Source organism: Oncorhynchus clarkii, chromosome 20 (assembly GCF_045791955.1).
Source record: "Oncorhynchus clarkii lewisi isolate Uvic-CL-2024 chromosome 20, UVic_Ocla_1.0, whole genome shotgun sequence".
NCBI classification, from domain to species: Eukaryota; Metazoa; Chordata; class Actinopteri; order Salmoniformes; family Salmonidae; genus Oncorhynchus; species Oncorhynchus clarkii.
The window spans coordinates 40,130,911-40,144,481 of NC_092166.1; the positions used below are offsets into that span (position 1 = coordinate 40,130,911).

Genomic DNA, 13,571 nt, shown 5'->3' on the forward strand with positions numbered 1-13,571 from the left:
ACACACACACACACACACACACACACACACACACACACACACACACATACCAACTCAACACAAACACACATACACACAAACTATTTTACGCTCATCATATGGTGTTGCTACTCTGTTCTTTATTTTACTCTAATTATTGAAGGAAGTGACTAGGCATCTATCCTGATGCCTAGTCACTTCCTTCATGTACTGTATGTATTTAACACTAATAGCTCATACCCCAGCACATTGACCTGGTACTGCTCCCTGTATATAGCTCCATACTTTTTGCCCCACTGTATTGTATTGCAATATGTCATATAAGAACTGCACACCACGTTCAGTATAGAGAATAACTTTATTGATGCTTCATTTACACAAGCCAGCAATTACAGTCCGACATACTATAGCTCAGACAGTCCACGCTAATTTTCAGAAGAAACAGAAGAACCAAGGCGAAAGAGAGATTTGAATATCACATCATACATACTTTAATTTAATGTTGTTTCCTTAATATCAGAAAGACAGATTTTAATCCAATATTGTCTTATTCCAGGCACAAAGGATTGCATTCTCTAGGTGGAACTAGCCCTCATCTTGTACACAAATTCATAAATCCATAGCTCAAATCCAGGGTTCCCATGAAAGCAAGTTCAAAACATCACCTTAGGGATTTGATCTGGGCCAAATGCCTAACTCTGCATTTACATCCTTCAATCACTTCTCCCCTTGAGAGTCATCCAATATAGAGCAGACGACTTACCTGTGGCAGACTGTCAAAAACAAGCATCACTCATCAACAACACACACAATCCCAGCATTCGCCACCACAACAAGAAACAACAAGTCTCTCTTGCTCAACTATGACACAAAACACTGGAATGCAGATTAAGCTAACATGCCTCACATTTTCTTTCACTTTGATTTATTTAGTAAAAACGTAATTGAGAAACAAAACAGTTCCTTACCCTTGACCCAATAACGTAGTGCATGTTCCTCTACCCCCCCCCCCCCCCTTTCTCTCCCTGTGTTGATCTTGATCTGACATATTATAGTTGTGGCAGACCAGTACGAGGCGCTGACAGGCTCCATTCACCCCACTCACATACGTCACATGAAAGCAAATAGCATTTACTGATACAGTAATAAAAGGAAATTAAAAAAAATCATATTTACATTGTGATATAATAGTAAAAGTGCACAATTGGGGCTCTCGGATACAAAAAAAAAACAGCAAAAAGACACAAACCATATGCAAAGAAGGATGACAGAACATTTGAATAAAAATGTGGCAAAGAGAAGGCCTCAACGTCACCGTATCACAGCAATACATCAATTCACAGCAATTAATCTCTTATTCTAACGACACCAAAAGTAAAAGGCGACTTTTACTGACCAGAATCAAGACTTACAATTACCACCATCACACCTGCCAATCAATCATATCCTGTGAGTTAATACACAGGTGTCAGCTCGGTAAAGCCAACGGCCCACACACCTGGAGGTTTCCATGGTTACCCCGAGCTACATTGTGTACATGAGCTATACATTGTATGAGTATACAGGTGAGAGGTGCCATTGTCTATGTATGGCACAGAGTTCTATAGAATTTGCATATATGAGGCAAGGCCACTGGGTAAGCAGCACAATAGTAAACAGACTGTTATGATATAAAGCTATAACTGGTTTACATATAATAAAAATCACCCAATATACCACTCACTTATAACAGTCTTTGAGATTTCATCTACTAAGGCATCTGATATCGAGTGCTGTTTCTAGGCAGGCCGCTATTGGGCCCCCAACCCATGGCAAAATGTGTAGAACTGCATGAAATTAGCTTTAATAATGCAACATTTGCTCTCTGCAAACCAAATCTCGCTTTGGGCCCCCAAAATGCTAGAAAACGGCCCTGCTGATATTGACTAAATCACCCACACACCCAACATCCAAACCAACTATCTAAACTCTATGTGGCAACAAGCACACCACCAAGCACAAGGTATAACATCAGCACACATATCCAACAGTCAAAAATACAAATATAATTTAATAAATTGAACAACAACAAAAAAATCAGTGTGTGTGTGTGTGTGTGTGTGTGTGTGTGTGTATAGCAAAGATTCAAGGGAATTATGATGAGTGTCAGTGATAAGAGGTAGGATATGAGAAGAGGAAAGAGATGATATGGAAAGAGTAAGTAAGGGAACCTCTAACAGGAAAAGGAAATAGGAGTCAGCGGAATCAGAGTTCAGACCACAGCAGGAGGTAGCTTCCTAAAATGAATGTCATTTGAAATTAGTGGCAATGAGACAAAAGACGACAATGAAAATAAGACGTTTCGTTCTATTTGGACATGGCCTCTGTTTTTGGATAAGCATAGGCCAGCTTGTTTTGTTTTATACCAAACAATCACTGCTTAACGACATATAAAATTGAAGTCATGGAACCACATTCCTACCCTCTGGCATCCAGGTGCTTGATACATTCCATGATACTGTTCCAATTTCCATGATACTATCAAGTGGTTACGAAGAAAGAGGAAGCCATTTTAAGATGGTTGGAATGCATATTGCCTTTTAAAACTGGGTTCTAAGAATTACTGTACCACCCCTTGTCAATCAGTGGCAGATTCCTATGAATTTCTCTCAAGTCTGAATCAAAGCTTTCCTGTTCACTATCACAATTCACTATCTGTCAGTACTTGTCCACCTGAACACCTGAAGGTTAAGGAGATAATCTCTAAAAGCAACACTTTGTTTCATCCACTATCATGACTCCCTATCTGTCCATCAAAGATTGTGCTCTTTGATGTGCAGATAGAGACTATCTCTGGTTCTTAGGAAGAGGAGACGAGGAGCTGCTACTGGCACAAGAATGCATGTGGCCTACACACTGCTGCTAGGCATGTATAGGGCTGTTACAGTGACCATATTACCGCTGTACCGCCGTTCACAAGTCATGACCACAGTCAAATTCCACGTGACTGTTTAGTCACGGTAACTAGGCTTCTCCAAAAGTGCACTCTGATGCTGCTGGTGGTCATTAGTAGCCTACCAAACGTGCTAACTGCCTGGTACTCAGCACTCTATTGTCCCTATAATCACTCTGACATCAATGCAAATGTGATCGGAAAATCAAATCAAACACTTCATGAGAGACCATGAGCTCACGTTGCGCAACATTTCTATAGGCTATGCAATTGTGTGAGAAAACAGAGTGATGGCTTCTACTAAAAAGAGGAGGCTCCCATCAGTTTTCTATAGACTAGGCCTACTATATTTATTTCTCAACCTTCCTATTATTAAGCACAATGCTTATCTTTACAACAGGAGTACAGCATACCTGGCAGGCATGAAAATTAACCATGTGGAAAAGAGTCCTCCATTCGCTATTTAAGTGCATAGATGACACATATTTTTTCCCCTGCCCCTGTTCTGAGACAAGTGTATGATAATGGTTCATTCAAAATCAAAACTAATTTCACACATATATTATTTAGTATATGTACAGTAAAGACAAAAATTAAGAATAGTCTGATAACAAATTAAGAATAGTCTGAGAACAATATTATCACTTGTGAATGGTGTATTATCACTTGTGAATGATGCCCAGTGTGTCCAGTAAGACAAGAAACAGTGCATGCCGTTTTTTGGTGAATTTTTCAAATCATAGTCGCACACCTAAATTAGCCTAGCCCATAGGCCTATATGTTTTGATAAGGTTAGAATTACAACTCAAGTGGTCAAATAACTTCTTAGAATTAAGCACATGAATCCCCTTTACAACCGGTGTGGAGAATAACTGACATACATAGGCGGCTTGTGAGTTCCATGTTTGGGGAAGATAATAAAGCATTACAATCATAATCACATTTGCGGTCCCTCTTCATATCATGTTTCTTTAGACCTGTCTAAAATAAATTATGGATTAATTGTGAAGGTGTATGCCATATTAAATGGATTTATTAAGACTTTTAAAATGTGTATATATTCCAAAGATCTGCATCAGTGGCTTGTAGGCTGTAAGTGGAAGCCAGGAGATGCTAAATGTGTTTATGTTAATTAACGGTTAATTACCGTGACACCGGCAGTTATTTGCTTGAAAATCACCGGCCGACAAAATGTCATGACCTCCACAACCCTGGCGCATGTCTGCCTGCTCTGATCTGATCCTGCCACGGGCTCCATGAAGGCTCTATCTAAACACAGACATAGTGGTGTCTGGAGGCATACCAGCCAGTCTATGGTTTGGTTTTACATTGAACAACCACCTTAGCAAAGTCAACTGGCAGGCATAGATGGATCTGGAGTAGCATAGCAGGAATACCACAATACCAGCACCAGAGTGTTGCTTCATGGGACAATAAGGAAACAAGTGAAACTGAAACTGGGGCTGTGGTCTGAATTTCTAAATTAGTTGCTTCTTGAGAGGAAAAAAAAGGGTTGAGAGTGTGTGCATGTCTATTTGCACCCTTTTTAGAGAGCACGTGTCTGAAGAATCTTTTTGTGTGAGTGAATGTCTTTTAAATCATGTTTATGTACAAGCCTGTGTGTTTGTGTGTGTGTTTGTGGGGTCAGGGCCGGTGGTGGAACTTCTCGTTGTAACGATGGATGGTGACACAGCCGTGGTAAGAGATGGGGCGAGGCATGGCCGCCACGCCGGTGATGATGCCCGTTGCCGGGTCGTAACACAGGATGGAGTCAGAGGCCTCGCCGTTCTCACCCCGCCCACCCAGGATGAAGATCTTCCCATTACACACCGACATTCCACAGCTCTCCTGGAGAGAGACAGAGAGAGAGAGAGAGAGAGAGAGATAGGGAAAGGAGAGAGAGTGAGCAAGAGGGAGGGAAAGGAGAGAGCAAGAGACAGAGAGAGCAAGAGAGAGCGAGAGAGTCAGGGAAATATGCATCACCACGGTTGACTTATCGGGGGCTTGACAAAACAAAAACAACTTATTTTTGTGAAATCAAAAAGCTCCAGTTATGATGTAAGGTCAACATTGTATTTGTTTTCATAGACCATTATTACGTGCAAAACCTCATAGTAGCTCTGAAGTCGAAATGAAACAGAATTTCCAGTGTCTCTGTGCCATAAATGAAATCCTTACCTGTTTGCTGAAGGTGTGCACCACGTGCATCCAGTAGTCCTCCGCAGGGTCGTAGCAGAAGATAGACTTGGTTAGACCACCTGACACATAGATCAGGTTGTTCAGGGAGACCGCCGTGATGCAGCGCTTAGCGATGGGGATGCTTGCCCTTAGCGCCCAGGTGTCTGCCTCTGGATCATAGCACTGGACCTAGAGAGATCACGTGGATTGAGTGATTAATGATTGATTGATTCTTTTTGGTTTGAAAAAGTGTGGTATGAAACATAGCTTTGAAAGGATAATTGGACTCAGAACATAATGCCTGAAAACCTTATGAAGTACAACATTTATTGTCTTGGTGAAACACTAAGAAACAGATTTATACACTGCTCTTTCCCTGACATAGACTGACCAGGTGATCCCTTATTGATGTCACCTGTTTTATCCACTTCAATCAGGTTAAAGAAGGATTTTTAAGCCTTGAGACAATTGAGACATGGATTGTGCACGTGTGCCATTCAGAGGGTGAATGGGCAAGACAAAAGTGCCTTTGAACGGGGTATGGTAATAGGTGCCTTTGAACAGGGTATGGTAATAGGTGCCTTTGAACGGGGTATGGTAATAGGTGCCTTTGAACGGGGTATGGTAATAGGTGCCTTTGAACAGGGTATGGTCATAGGTGCCTTTGAACGGGGTATGGTAATAGGTGCCTTTGAACGGGGTATGGTAGTAGGTGCCTTTGAACGGGGTATGGTAGTAGGTGCCTTTGAACGGGGTATGGTAGTAGGTGCCTTTGAACGGGGTATGGTAATAGGTGCCTTTGAACGGGGTATGGTAGTAGGTGCCTTTGAACGGGGTATGGTAGTAGGTGCCTTTGAACGGGGTATGGTAATAGGTGCCTTTGAACGGGGTATGGTAATAGGTGCCTTTGAACGGGGTATGGTAATAGGTGCCTTTGAACGGGGTATGGTAGTAGGTGCCTTTGAACAGGGCATGGTAATAGGTGCCTTTGAACGGGGTATGGTAATAGGTGCCATGCGCACTGCTTTGAGTGTGTCGCTGCTGGGTTTTTAATCAAGAATGGTCATTATACCCTGATGAAGACAGCTTGTCTGTCGAAACGTTGGTTATTCAATTATTGCATTTGAGCTCCTAGAGTGTGCGGCTCTCCTTTCCCTTTTTCATGTACATCAAGAACGGTCAACAACCCAAAGGGCATCCAGACAATTTGACACAACTGTGAGAAGCATTGGAGTCAACATGGGCCAGCATATCCCTGTGGAACGCTTTCGACACCTTGTAGTTCATGCAGACAAATTGAGGCTGTTCTGAGGGCAAAAGGGGGGATGCAACTCAATATTAGGAAGGTGTTCCAAATGTTTTGTACACTCAGTGTAAATCCCTGGGTTAATTTAAATGCTATAAAAATAAAGAGAGTCGCACACTCTATATATAAACTCCCAGTCATTTATTGGGTAAATCACCAACGTTTCGGCATCACTGTGCCTTCTTGACGAGTCCGCGACTCTCTTTATTGTTGTAGCTTATAGTTTATACGCTGTTAGTCAGCACCTCAACATAAAATAATTTTCTCTGGGTGTGCGCCAGCTCATGTTTTTTATTTGACTTAAATGCTGAAATATATCTGTCAGTTGACGGAAGTCAGCGCTGGAATTTAAGGCAAGATATGCAAATGTTGTTCTGTGGTCTGCATCTGGTCCTAGACACTGTGAAGGCTGGAGGCAAAACCCTCCATCTCTCTTACCTCCTTTCTCTCCCTTCCCCTTTTATCAATTTTAGGTGCTGCTTTCCCTGTTTCACACCTGGTAGTTTGGTGGATGGGACTATCAGCTCTCTGTAACCTAGAGGGCAACCAGTGGGTCCATCTCCTCTATACCATGTTTCCTGTAGCATGGCAATGTCTGTATTTCTAATTTCTTTGGAGAAGTCCAAGTTCCTGCTCTTTAGGCCAAAGGCAGATGACCTCAGGCCAGGATGAGATGGCGAAGGCTTTGTGTTCCAAAAAGTTGCCAATGTTGTTAGTCGTATGGGGGTTGGGACTGTATGCCTGCTCACGGCCTGGGCTTATGTGTGACTTTCATGTTGAGGCCCTCTTTGCGGGTGTGGGGGGCATGGGGTGGGCAGGAAGGGCATAGGTCTGATCTGAGGGGGCCTATATGGGGTTTGGGCATGGTTGGTTTGGGGGGGGGGGGGGGGGGGGGGGGGGGTTATTGATTGGTTGGGGTAAGGGTGTGGCTGGTGGTGCTGTGGTTCCGCTGGTCTGGGCAGGGTGTCTGTTGATCTGTTGCTTCTGTGTGAAGTGTTGGGGCTGCGGTTGATGGGCGATGTCCTTTAGGGTCTTGGTGAAGTTGGGCACTGCTGCCTATAGGTGGACCTGGTCATAGAGGCTGTTCTAGTCCAGGGTGGAGTGGTGAGCACTGCTGCCTATAGGTGGACCTGGTCATAAAGGCTGTTCTAGTCCAGGGTGGAATGGTGAGCACTGCTGCCTATAGGTGGACCTGGTCATAGAGGCTGTTCTAGTCCAGGGTGGAATGGTGAGCACTGCTGCCTATAGGTGGACCTGGTCATAAAGGCTGTTCTAGTCCAGGGTGGAATGGTGGGCACTGCTGCCTTGTAGAGGTGGACCTGGTCATAAAGGCTGTTCTAGTCCAGGGTGGAGTGGTGAGCACTGCTGCCTATAAGTGGACCTGGTCATATAGGCTGTTCTAGTCCAGGGTGGAGTGGTGGGCACTGCTGCCTATAGGTGGACCTGGTCATATAGGCTGTTCTAGTCCTGGGTGGAGTGGTGGGCACTGCTGCCTATAGGTGGACCTGGTCATAGAGGCTGTTCTAGTCCAGGGTGGAGTGGTGGGCACTGCTGCCTTGTAGAGGTGGACCTGGTCATAAAGGCTGTTCTAGTCCAGGGTGGAATGGTGGGCACTGCTGCCTTGTATAGGTGGACCTGGTCATATAGGCTGTTCTAGTCCAGGGTGGAATGGTGGGCACTGCTGCCTTGTATAGGTGGACCTGGTCATATAGGCTGTTCTAGTCCAGGGTGGAATGGTGGGAACTGCTGCCTTGTATAGGTGGACCTGGTCATAAAGGCTGTTCTAGTCCAGGGTGGAATGGTGGGCACTGCTGCCTTGTATAGGTGGACCTGGTCATATAGGCTGTTCTAGTCCAGGGTGGAATGGTGGGCACTGCTGCCTTGTAGAGGTGGACCTGGTCATAGAGGCTGTTCTAGTCCAGGGTGGAGTGGTGGGCACTGCTGCCTTGTAGAGGTGGACCTGGTCATAAAGGCTGTTCTAGTTCAGGGTGGAGTGGTGAGCACTGCTGCCTTGTAGAGGTGGACCTGGTCATAGAGGCTGTTCTAGTCCAGGGTGGAGTGGTGGGCACTGCTGCCTTGTAGAGGTGGACCTGGTCATAGAGGCTGTTCTAGTCCAGGGTGGAGTGGTGGGCACTGCTGCCTTGTAGAGGTGGACCTGGTCATATAGGCTGTTCTAGTCCAGGGTGGAATGGTGGGCACTGCTGCCTTGTAGAGGTGGACCTGGTCATAGAGGCTGTTCTAGTCCAGGGTGGAGTGGTGGGCACTGCTGCCTTGTAGAGGTGGACCTGGTCATAGAGGCTGTTCTAGTCCAGGGTGGAATGGTGGGCACTGCTGCCTTGTAGAGGTGGACCTGGTCATAAAGGCTGTTTTAGTCCAGGGTGGAATGGTGAGCACTGCTGCCTTGTAGAGGTGGACCTGGTCATAAAGGCTGTTCTAGTCCAGGGTGGAATGGTGGGCACTGCTGCCTTGTAGAGGTGGACCTGGTCATAGAGGCTGTTCTAGTCCAGGGTGGAATGGTGGGCACTGCTGCCTTGTAGAGGTGGACCTGGTCATATAGGCTGTTCTAGTCCAGGGTGGAATGGTGGGCACTGCTGCCTTGTAGAGGTGGACCTGGTCATAAAGGCTGTTCTAGTCCAGGGTGGAGTGGTGGGCCAGGTAAACATTTGGCACAGTCACAGGAAATACTTGTGGTTACCTGCTGTATGGTATCAGGGTGGAAGTTTTTTTGTGGTAGCAGGGTGGAGATAACCACTTGTCCATGGGGGAACGTAGAATAAGCTTTTTCAATCACTCCCTTGAGTGCTGTGGCCACCCTTTCCTGCTCTCAGGTCATTTGTGCCTGTGTGTATTATTATGTGGCTGAGTGACCCTAGGTTGTCCCCACACAGAATGTCTAGGGTGTGCTGGGTGTTTGGACACCAGAGTTTAGTGACAGTGTGTTTGGGAAAAAGCTAATTTTCTTGTATATATTTCCTGTTTGAGTACAAAAGGAGTACAATCTGTGACTTGTGTATGTCTTCAGTGGGTGTGGGGGCATTGTCAGGAGGGCTATCAGGGGGGCTGACAGGGAGGGTGCTCAGAGGGGGTGGGATCCCCTGGGCTTGGGGTTCTTCATTTGTCTGTCCGGCCAGCTCTCTAATGAGTTGTTCTCTGGCCTTCATCTCTCATGGTCACAAACTGAGCAGGTGCTAAAACACTTGGCTCCTACGCTCCTACACGGACCTCCATAGAGACAGAGAGGTGAAGAGGTGACGGTAAAATAGGCAAGGAGACAAAGAAAACTAGAAAATGACACATAGGGGAATAGGAAGGGCCTCAGAAAACATGACCCCATTGGCCCCATGTGGGTATTCAGATTGGAAAGGTGGGCACAGCCTAGGCCACCCCTGCCCAACACAGGCAAGCGCACACCATAGCAAAACAGGCCAGCCCATACCAAGCCCAACAGGAACTAGCCCACACCAAGCCCAACAGAGACTGGCCCACAGCAAGCCCAGCACAGGCTAGCCCACACCAAGCCCAGCTAGAAGTCATTCCAGTTCAAGTCTTGTGTGATGTCCATTTAAAAAAAAAAAATATTGTACACTACCAATGATGAAGTCTTTAAATATACTTAAATAAGTGCATTTGACATATGACAAATTCAACTGTTTTTCTTTGTAGGCTCAGCCCTGAAATATGTGCTCTCTGTCACCTCTGGCCCCATCTCAAATGGCCCAACAAAATACTTGTAGGGGCTAGTCAGCCCTGCTGACCAAATGTTACAGTATCCAGCGGACTGACTATTGGAATATGTAATACTACTGCAGCCATGTTTGGTATCTATCTAAAAACTTGTCAGACGAGGAGAACATTGATGCCATCTACTGTATATGGATGCATGATCTCTGTGACACTGTATTCAAGGACATCTTTTATCCTCTCAGAAATGCTCACCCCCTCAGGTCATCACACATAGATGTGACTTTCATCACATTAACTGGAGAGTCTTATTACGGGTCACATGATGTACACAGTGTACAGTGCCTTCGGAAAGTATTCACACCATTTTACTTTTTCCACATTTTGTTATGTTAGAGCTTTATTCTAAAACGGATTAAATAAAAAAATCCTCAGCAATCTACACACAATACCCCATAATGACAAAGTGAAAACAGGTTTTTAGACATTTTTGCAAATGTATTAAAGAACAAAAACAGACATACCTTACTTACATACAGTACCAGTCAAAAGTTTGGACACACCGACAGGGTCACCAGATAAGCACCATCACACCACCTCCTCCATGCTTCCCGGTGGGAACCACACATGTGGAGATCATCCCTTTACCTACTCTGCGTCTCACAAAGACAAGGCGGTTTAAACCAAAAATCGCAAATTTGGACTCATCAGACCAAAGGACAGATTTCCACCGGTCTAATGTCCATTGCTCGTGTTTCTTGGCCCAAGCAAGTTTCTTCTTATTATTTGTGTCCTTTAGGAGTGGTGTCTTTGCAGCAATTCGATCATGAAGGCCTGATTCACGCAGTTTCCTCTGAACAGTTGATGTTGAGATGGTACAAGCTGGTACAATAACTCTAAATGAACTTATCCTCTGCAGTAGAGATAACTCTGGGTCTTCAGTTCCTGCAGCGGTCCTCATGAGAGCCAGTTTCATCCATAGCGCTTGATGGTTTTTGCGACTGCAGTTGAGGAAACTTTCAAAGTTCTTAAACTTTTCTAGAATGACTGACCATGTTTTAAAGTAATGATGGATTGTCGTTTCTCTTTGCTTATTTGAGCTGTTCTTGCCATAATATGGACTTGGTCTTTTACCAAATAGGGCTATCTTCTGTATACCACCTCTACCTTGTCACAACACAACTGACTGGCTCAAACGCAATAAGGAAAGAAATTCCACAAATTAACGTCGAACAATTTTAACAAGACACATCTGTTAATTGAAATGCATTCCAAGTGACTACCTGGTTATTACAAGATTCCACGTGTTATTTCATAGTTCTGATGTCTTCAATATTATTCTACAATGTAGAAAATAGTAAAAAAAATAAAGAAAAACCCTTGAATGAGTAGGTGTGTCCAAACATTTGACTGGTACTGTAAGTATTCAGACCCTTTCCCATGAGACTCGAAATTGAGCTCAGGTGCATCCTGTTTCCATTGATAAGGATGATCAATGGAAACAGGATGCACCTGAGCTCAATTTCGAGATGTTTCTACAACTTGATTGGAGTCCACCTGTGGTAAATTCAATTGATTGGACATGATTTGGAAAGACACACATCAGTCTATATAAAGGTCCCACAGTTGACAGTGGATGTCAGAGCAAAAACCAAGCCATGAGGTTGAAGGAATTGTCCATAGAGGATAGTGTCGAGGCACAGATCTGTGGAAGGGTACCAACAAATTCTGCAGCATTGAAGGTCCTCAAGAAACAGTGGCCTCCATCAAGAAGAAGTTTGGAACCACCAAGACTCTTTGGGGGGGGGGGGGGGGATTGGTCAGAGAGGTGACCAAGATCCCAATGGTCACTCTGACAGAGCTCCAGAGTTTCTCTGTGAAGATGGGAGAAGCTTCCAGAAGGGCAACCACCTCTGCAGCACTCCACCAAATGCCTTCATGGTAGAGTGGCCAGATGGAAGCCACTCCTCAGTAAAAGGTACATGACAGCCCGCTTGGAGTTTGCCAAAAGGCACCTAAAGGACTCTCAGACCATGAGAAACAAAATCCTCTGGTCTGAAAAAAAACAAGATTGAATTCTTTGGCCTGAGTGCCAAGCATCATGTCTGGAGGAAATCTTGCACCATCCCTACGGTGAAGCATGGGGGTGGCAGCATTATGCTGTGGGGATGTTTTTAAGTCAAGGAGTCTGAATACTTTCCGAATGCACTGTATATGATAAATATCACCCAAATACACTTTTGTAAAAAATATATGTAGGATAGTAACAACTTGGTTGCATTTCTGATACAATGTATCATGTTCCTTGTATAACTTTAAGGCTTGAAAACTATGCAATTTATGCATTGAACTAAATTGCAATGAATAAATTATATAAATAAATACATTCATATTAAATAGAAAAAAGCATCGGCCCAATGTGGGCAGCCTACATGGGGCCAATATTTTAGTCCGCATTGGGCCAATGTGGGTATGTTTGCTGGGAAAAGCTTTGTTCAGGCAAAGTGAGGGCTGTCTTCACCTAATATGGGCCTCCAACACTGGGCCACACTCAATGCCTACGTGGAGTCGATGAACAAAGGCGCATTGGCCCAATATTGGCAGCCTACATGGGCCAACATTGTGCCAATGTGGACATGTTTTCTGGGAATACACAGGATAATGAGATATAAAGCTATTCAACAATTAGAACCCAGCCCAAGTGTGATCCCTGTGCTACCTGAGACCGCTTCAGAGACAGAGACACTGCAGCCGTTGTTGTCTGTGTGCATGTATCAGACACCACCAGTTGTTCAAAGAAGAGAATAGAGAAACCCTACTGCCAATCTAATTCCAGGAGATATGATTGTCCTAGATTTTGAGTTCAGTTTACATCCGGGCTCCAGCCACCTAACCAACAAAGGCTGTCTGCAGTCTCCATAGGGGGTGTTCCTTACAGTAGATAAACACAGCATCCTGCATGTCTGTGGAAAGCCCTGTCTGCTCTCTGTAAATTTGATATACAGTAAAAGTGTATGTTCAAGACTACTGTCTAATTTAACAGTCTCTCAAAGCATACTATTCTGTATTGACTAACTTCTAAGGCTCTAATTTCACTCATATCTTTATCCTCTGGCAAATGCCTGCCACCAATACTTTCAGTCTTTGTGTGTCCTCAAACTTAAAGCTTCTCCTTTAAATAACGGCCCACACATTTCTAATAGTATAGGCTAAAATGGGGAATATTCAAGACGTAATATCACTAATATTGTTTAACTTCACTGTATTCTGTGCTCACTAAACATCGTCAAAACAAAGGAGATGATCGGGGACTTCAGGAAAGAGCAGAGGAAGCACTCCACTATCCACATGGAAGAGACAGCAGTGGAGAAGGTGGAAAGTTTTAAGTTCCTGGGTGTACACATCACAGACAAATTGAAATGGTCCACCCACACAGACAGTGTGGTGAAGAAGGCGCAACAGCGCCTCTTCAACCTAAGGAGGCTGAAGAAATGT

At 44.5% G+C, this 13,571-nt stretch overlaps 1 protein-coding gene across 1 annotated transcript in view; it reads right to left on the reverse strand.

The window, feature by feature from the left end:
• Positions 1-318: 318 nt before the first annotated feature.
• Positions 319-13,571, reverse strand: part of LOC139376352 (kelch-like protein 24) — a 60,901-nt gene continuing 47,648 nt past the window's right edge. The window contains exons 7-8 of the mRNA XM_071118788.1: positions 5,090-5,278; positions 319-4,759 (exon numbers count right to left, since the gene is read on the reverse strand). Coding sequence (XP_070974889.1) covers positions 4,556-4,759; positions 5,090-5,278 — 393 coding nt within the window. The 3' untranslated portion in view covers positions 319-4,555. The remainder of the gene's footprint in view (positions 4,760-5,089; positions 5,279-13,571) is intronic.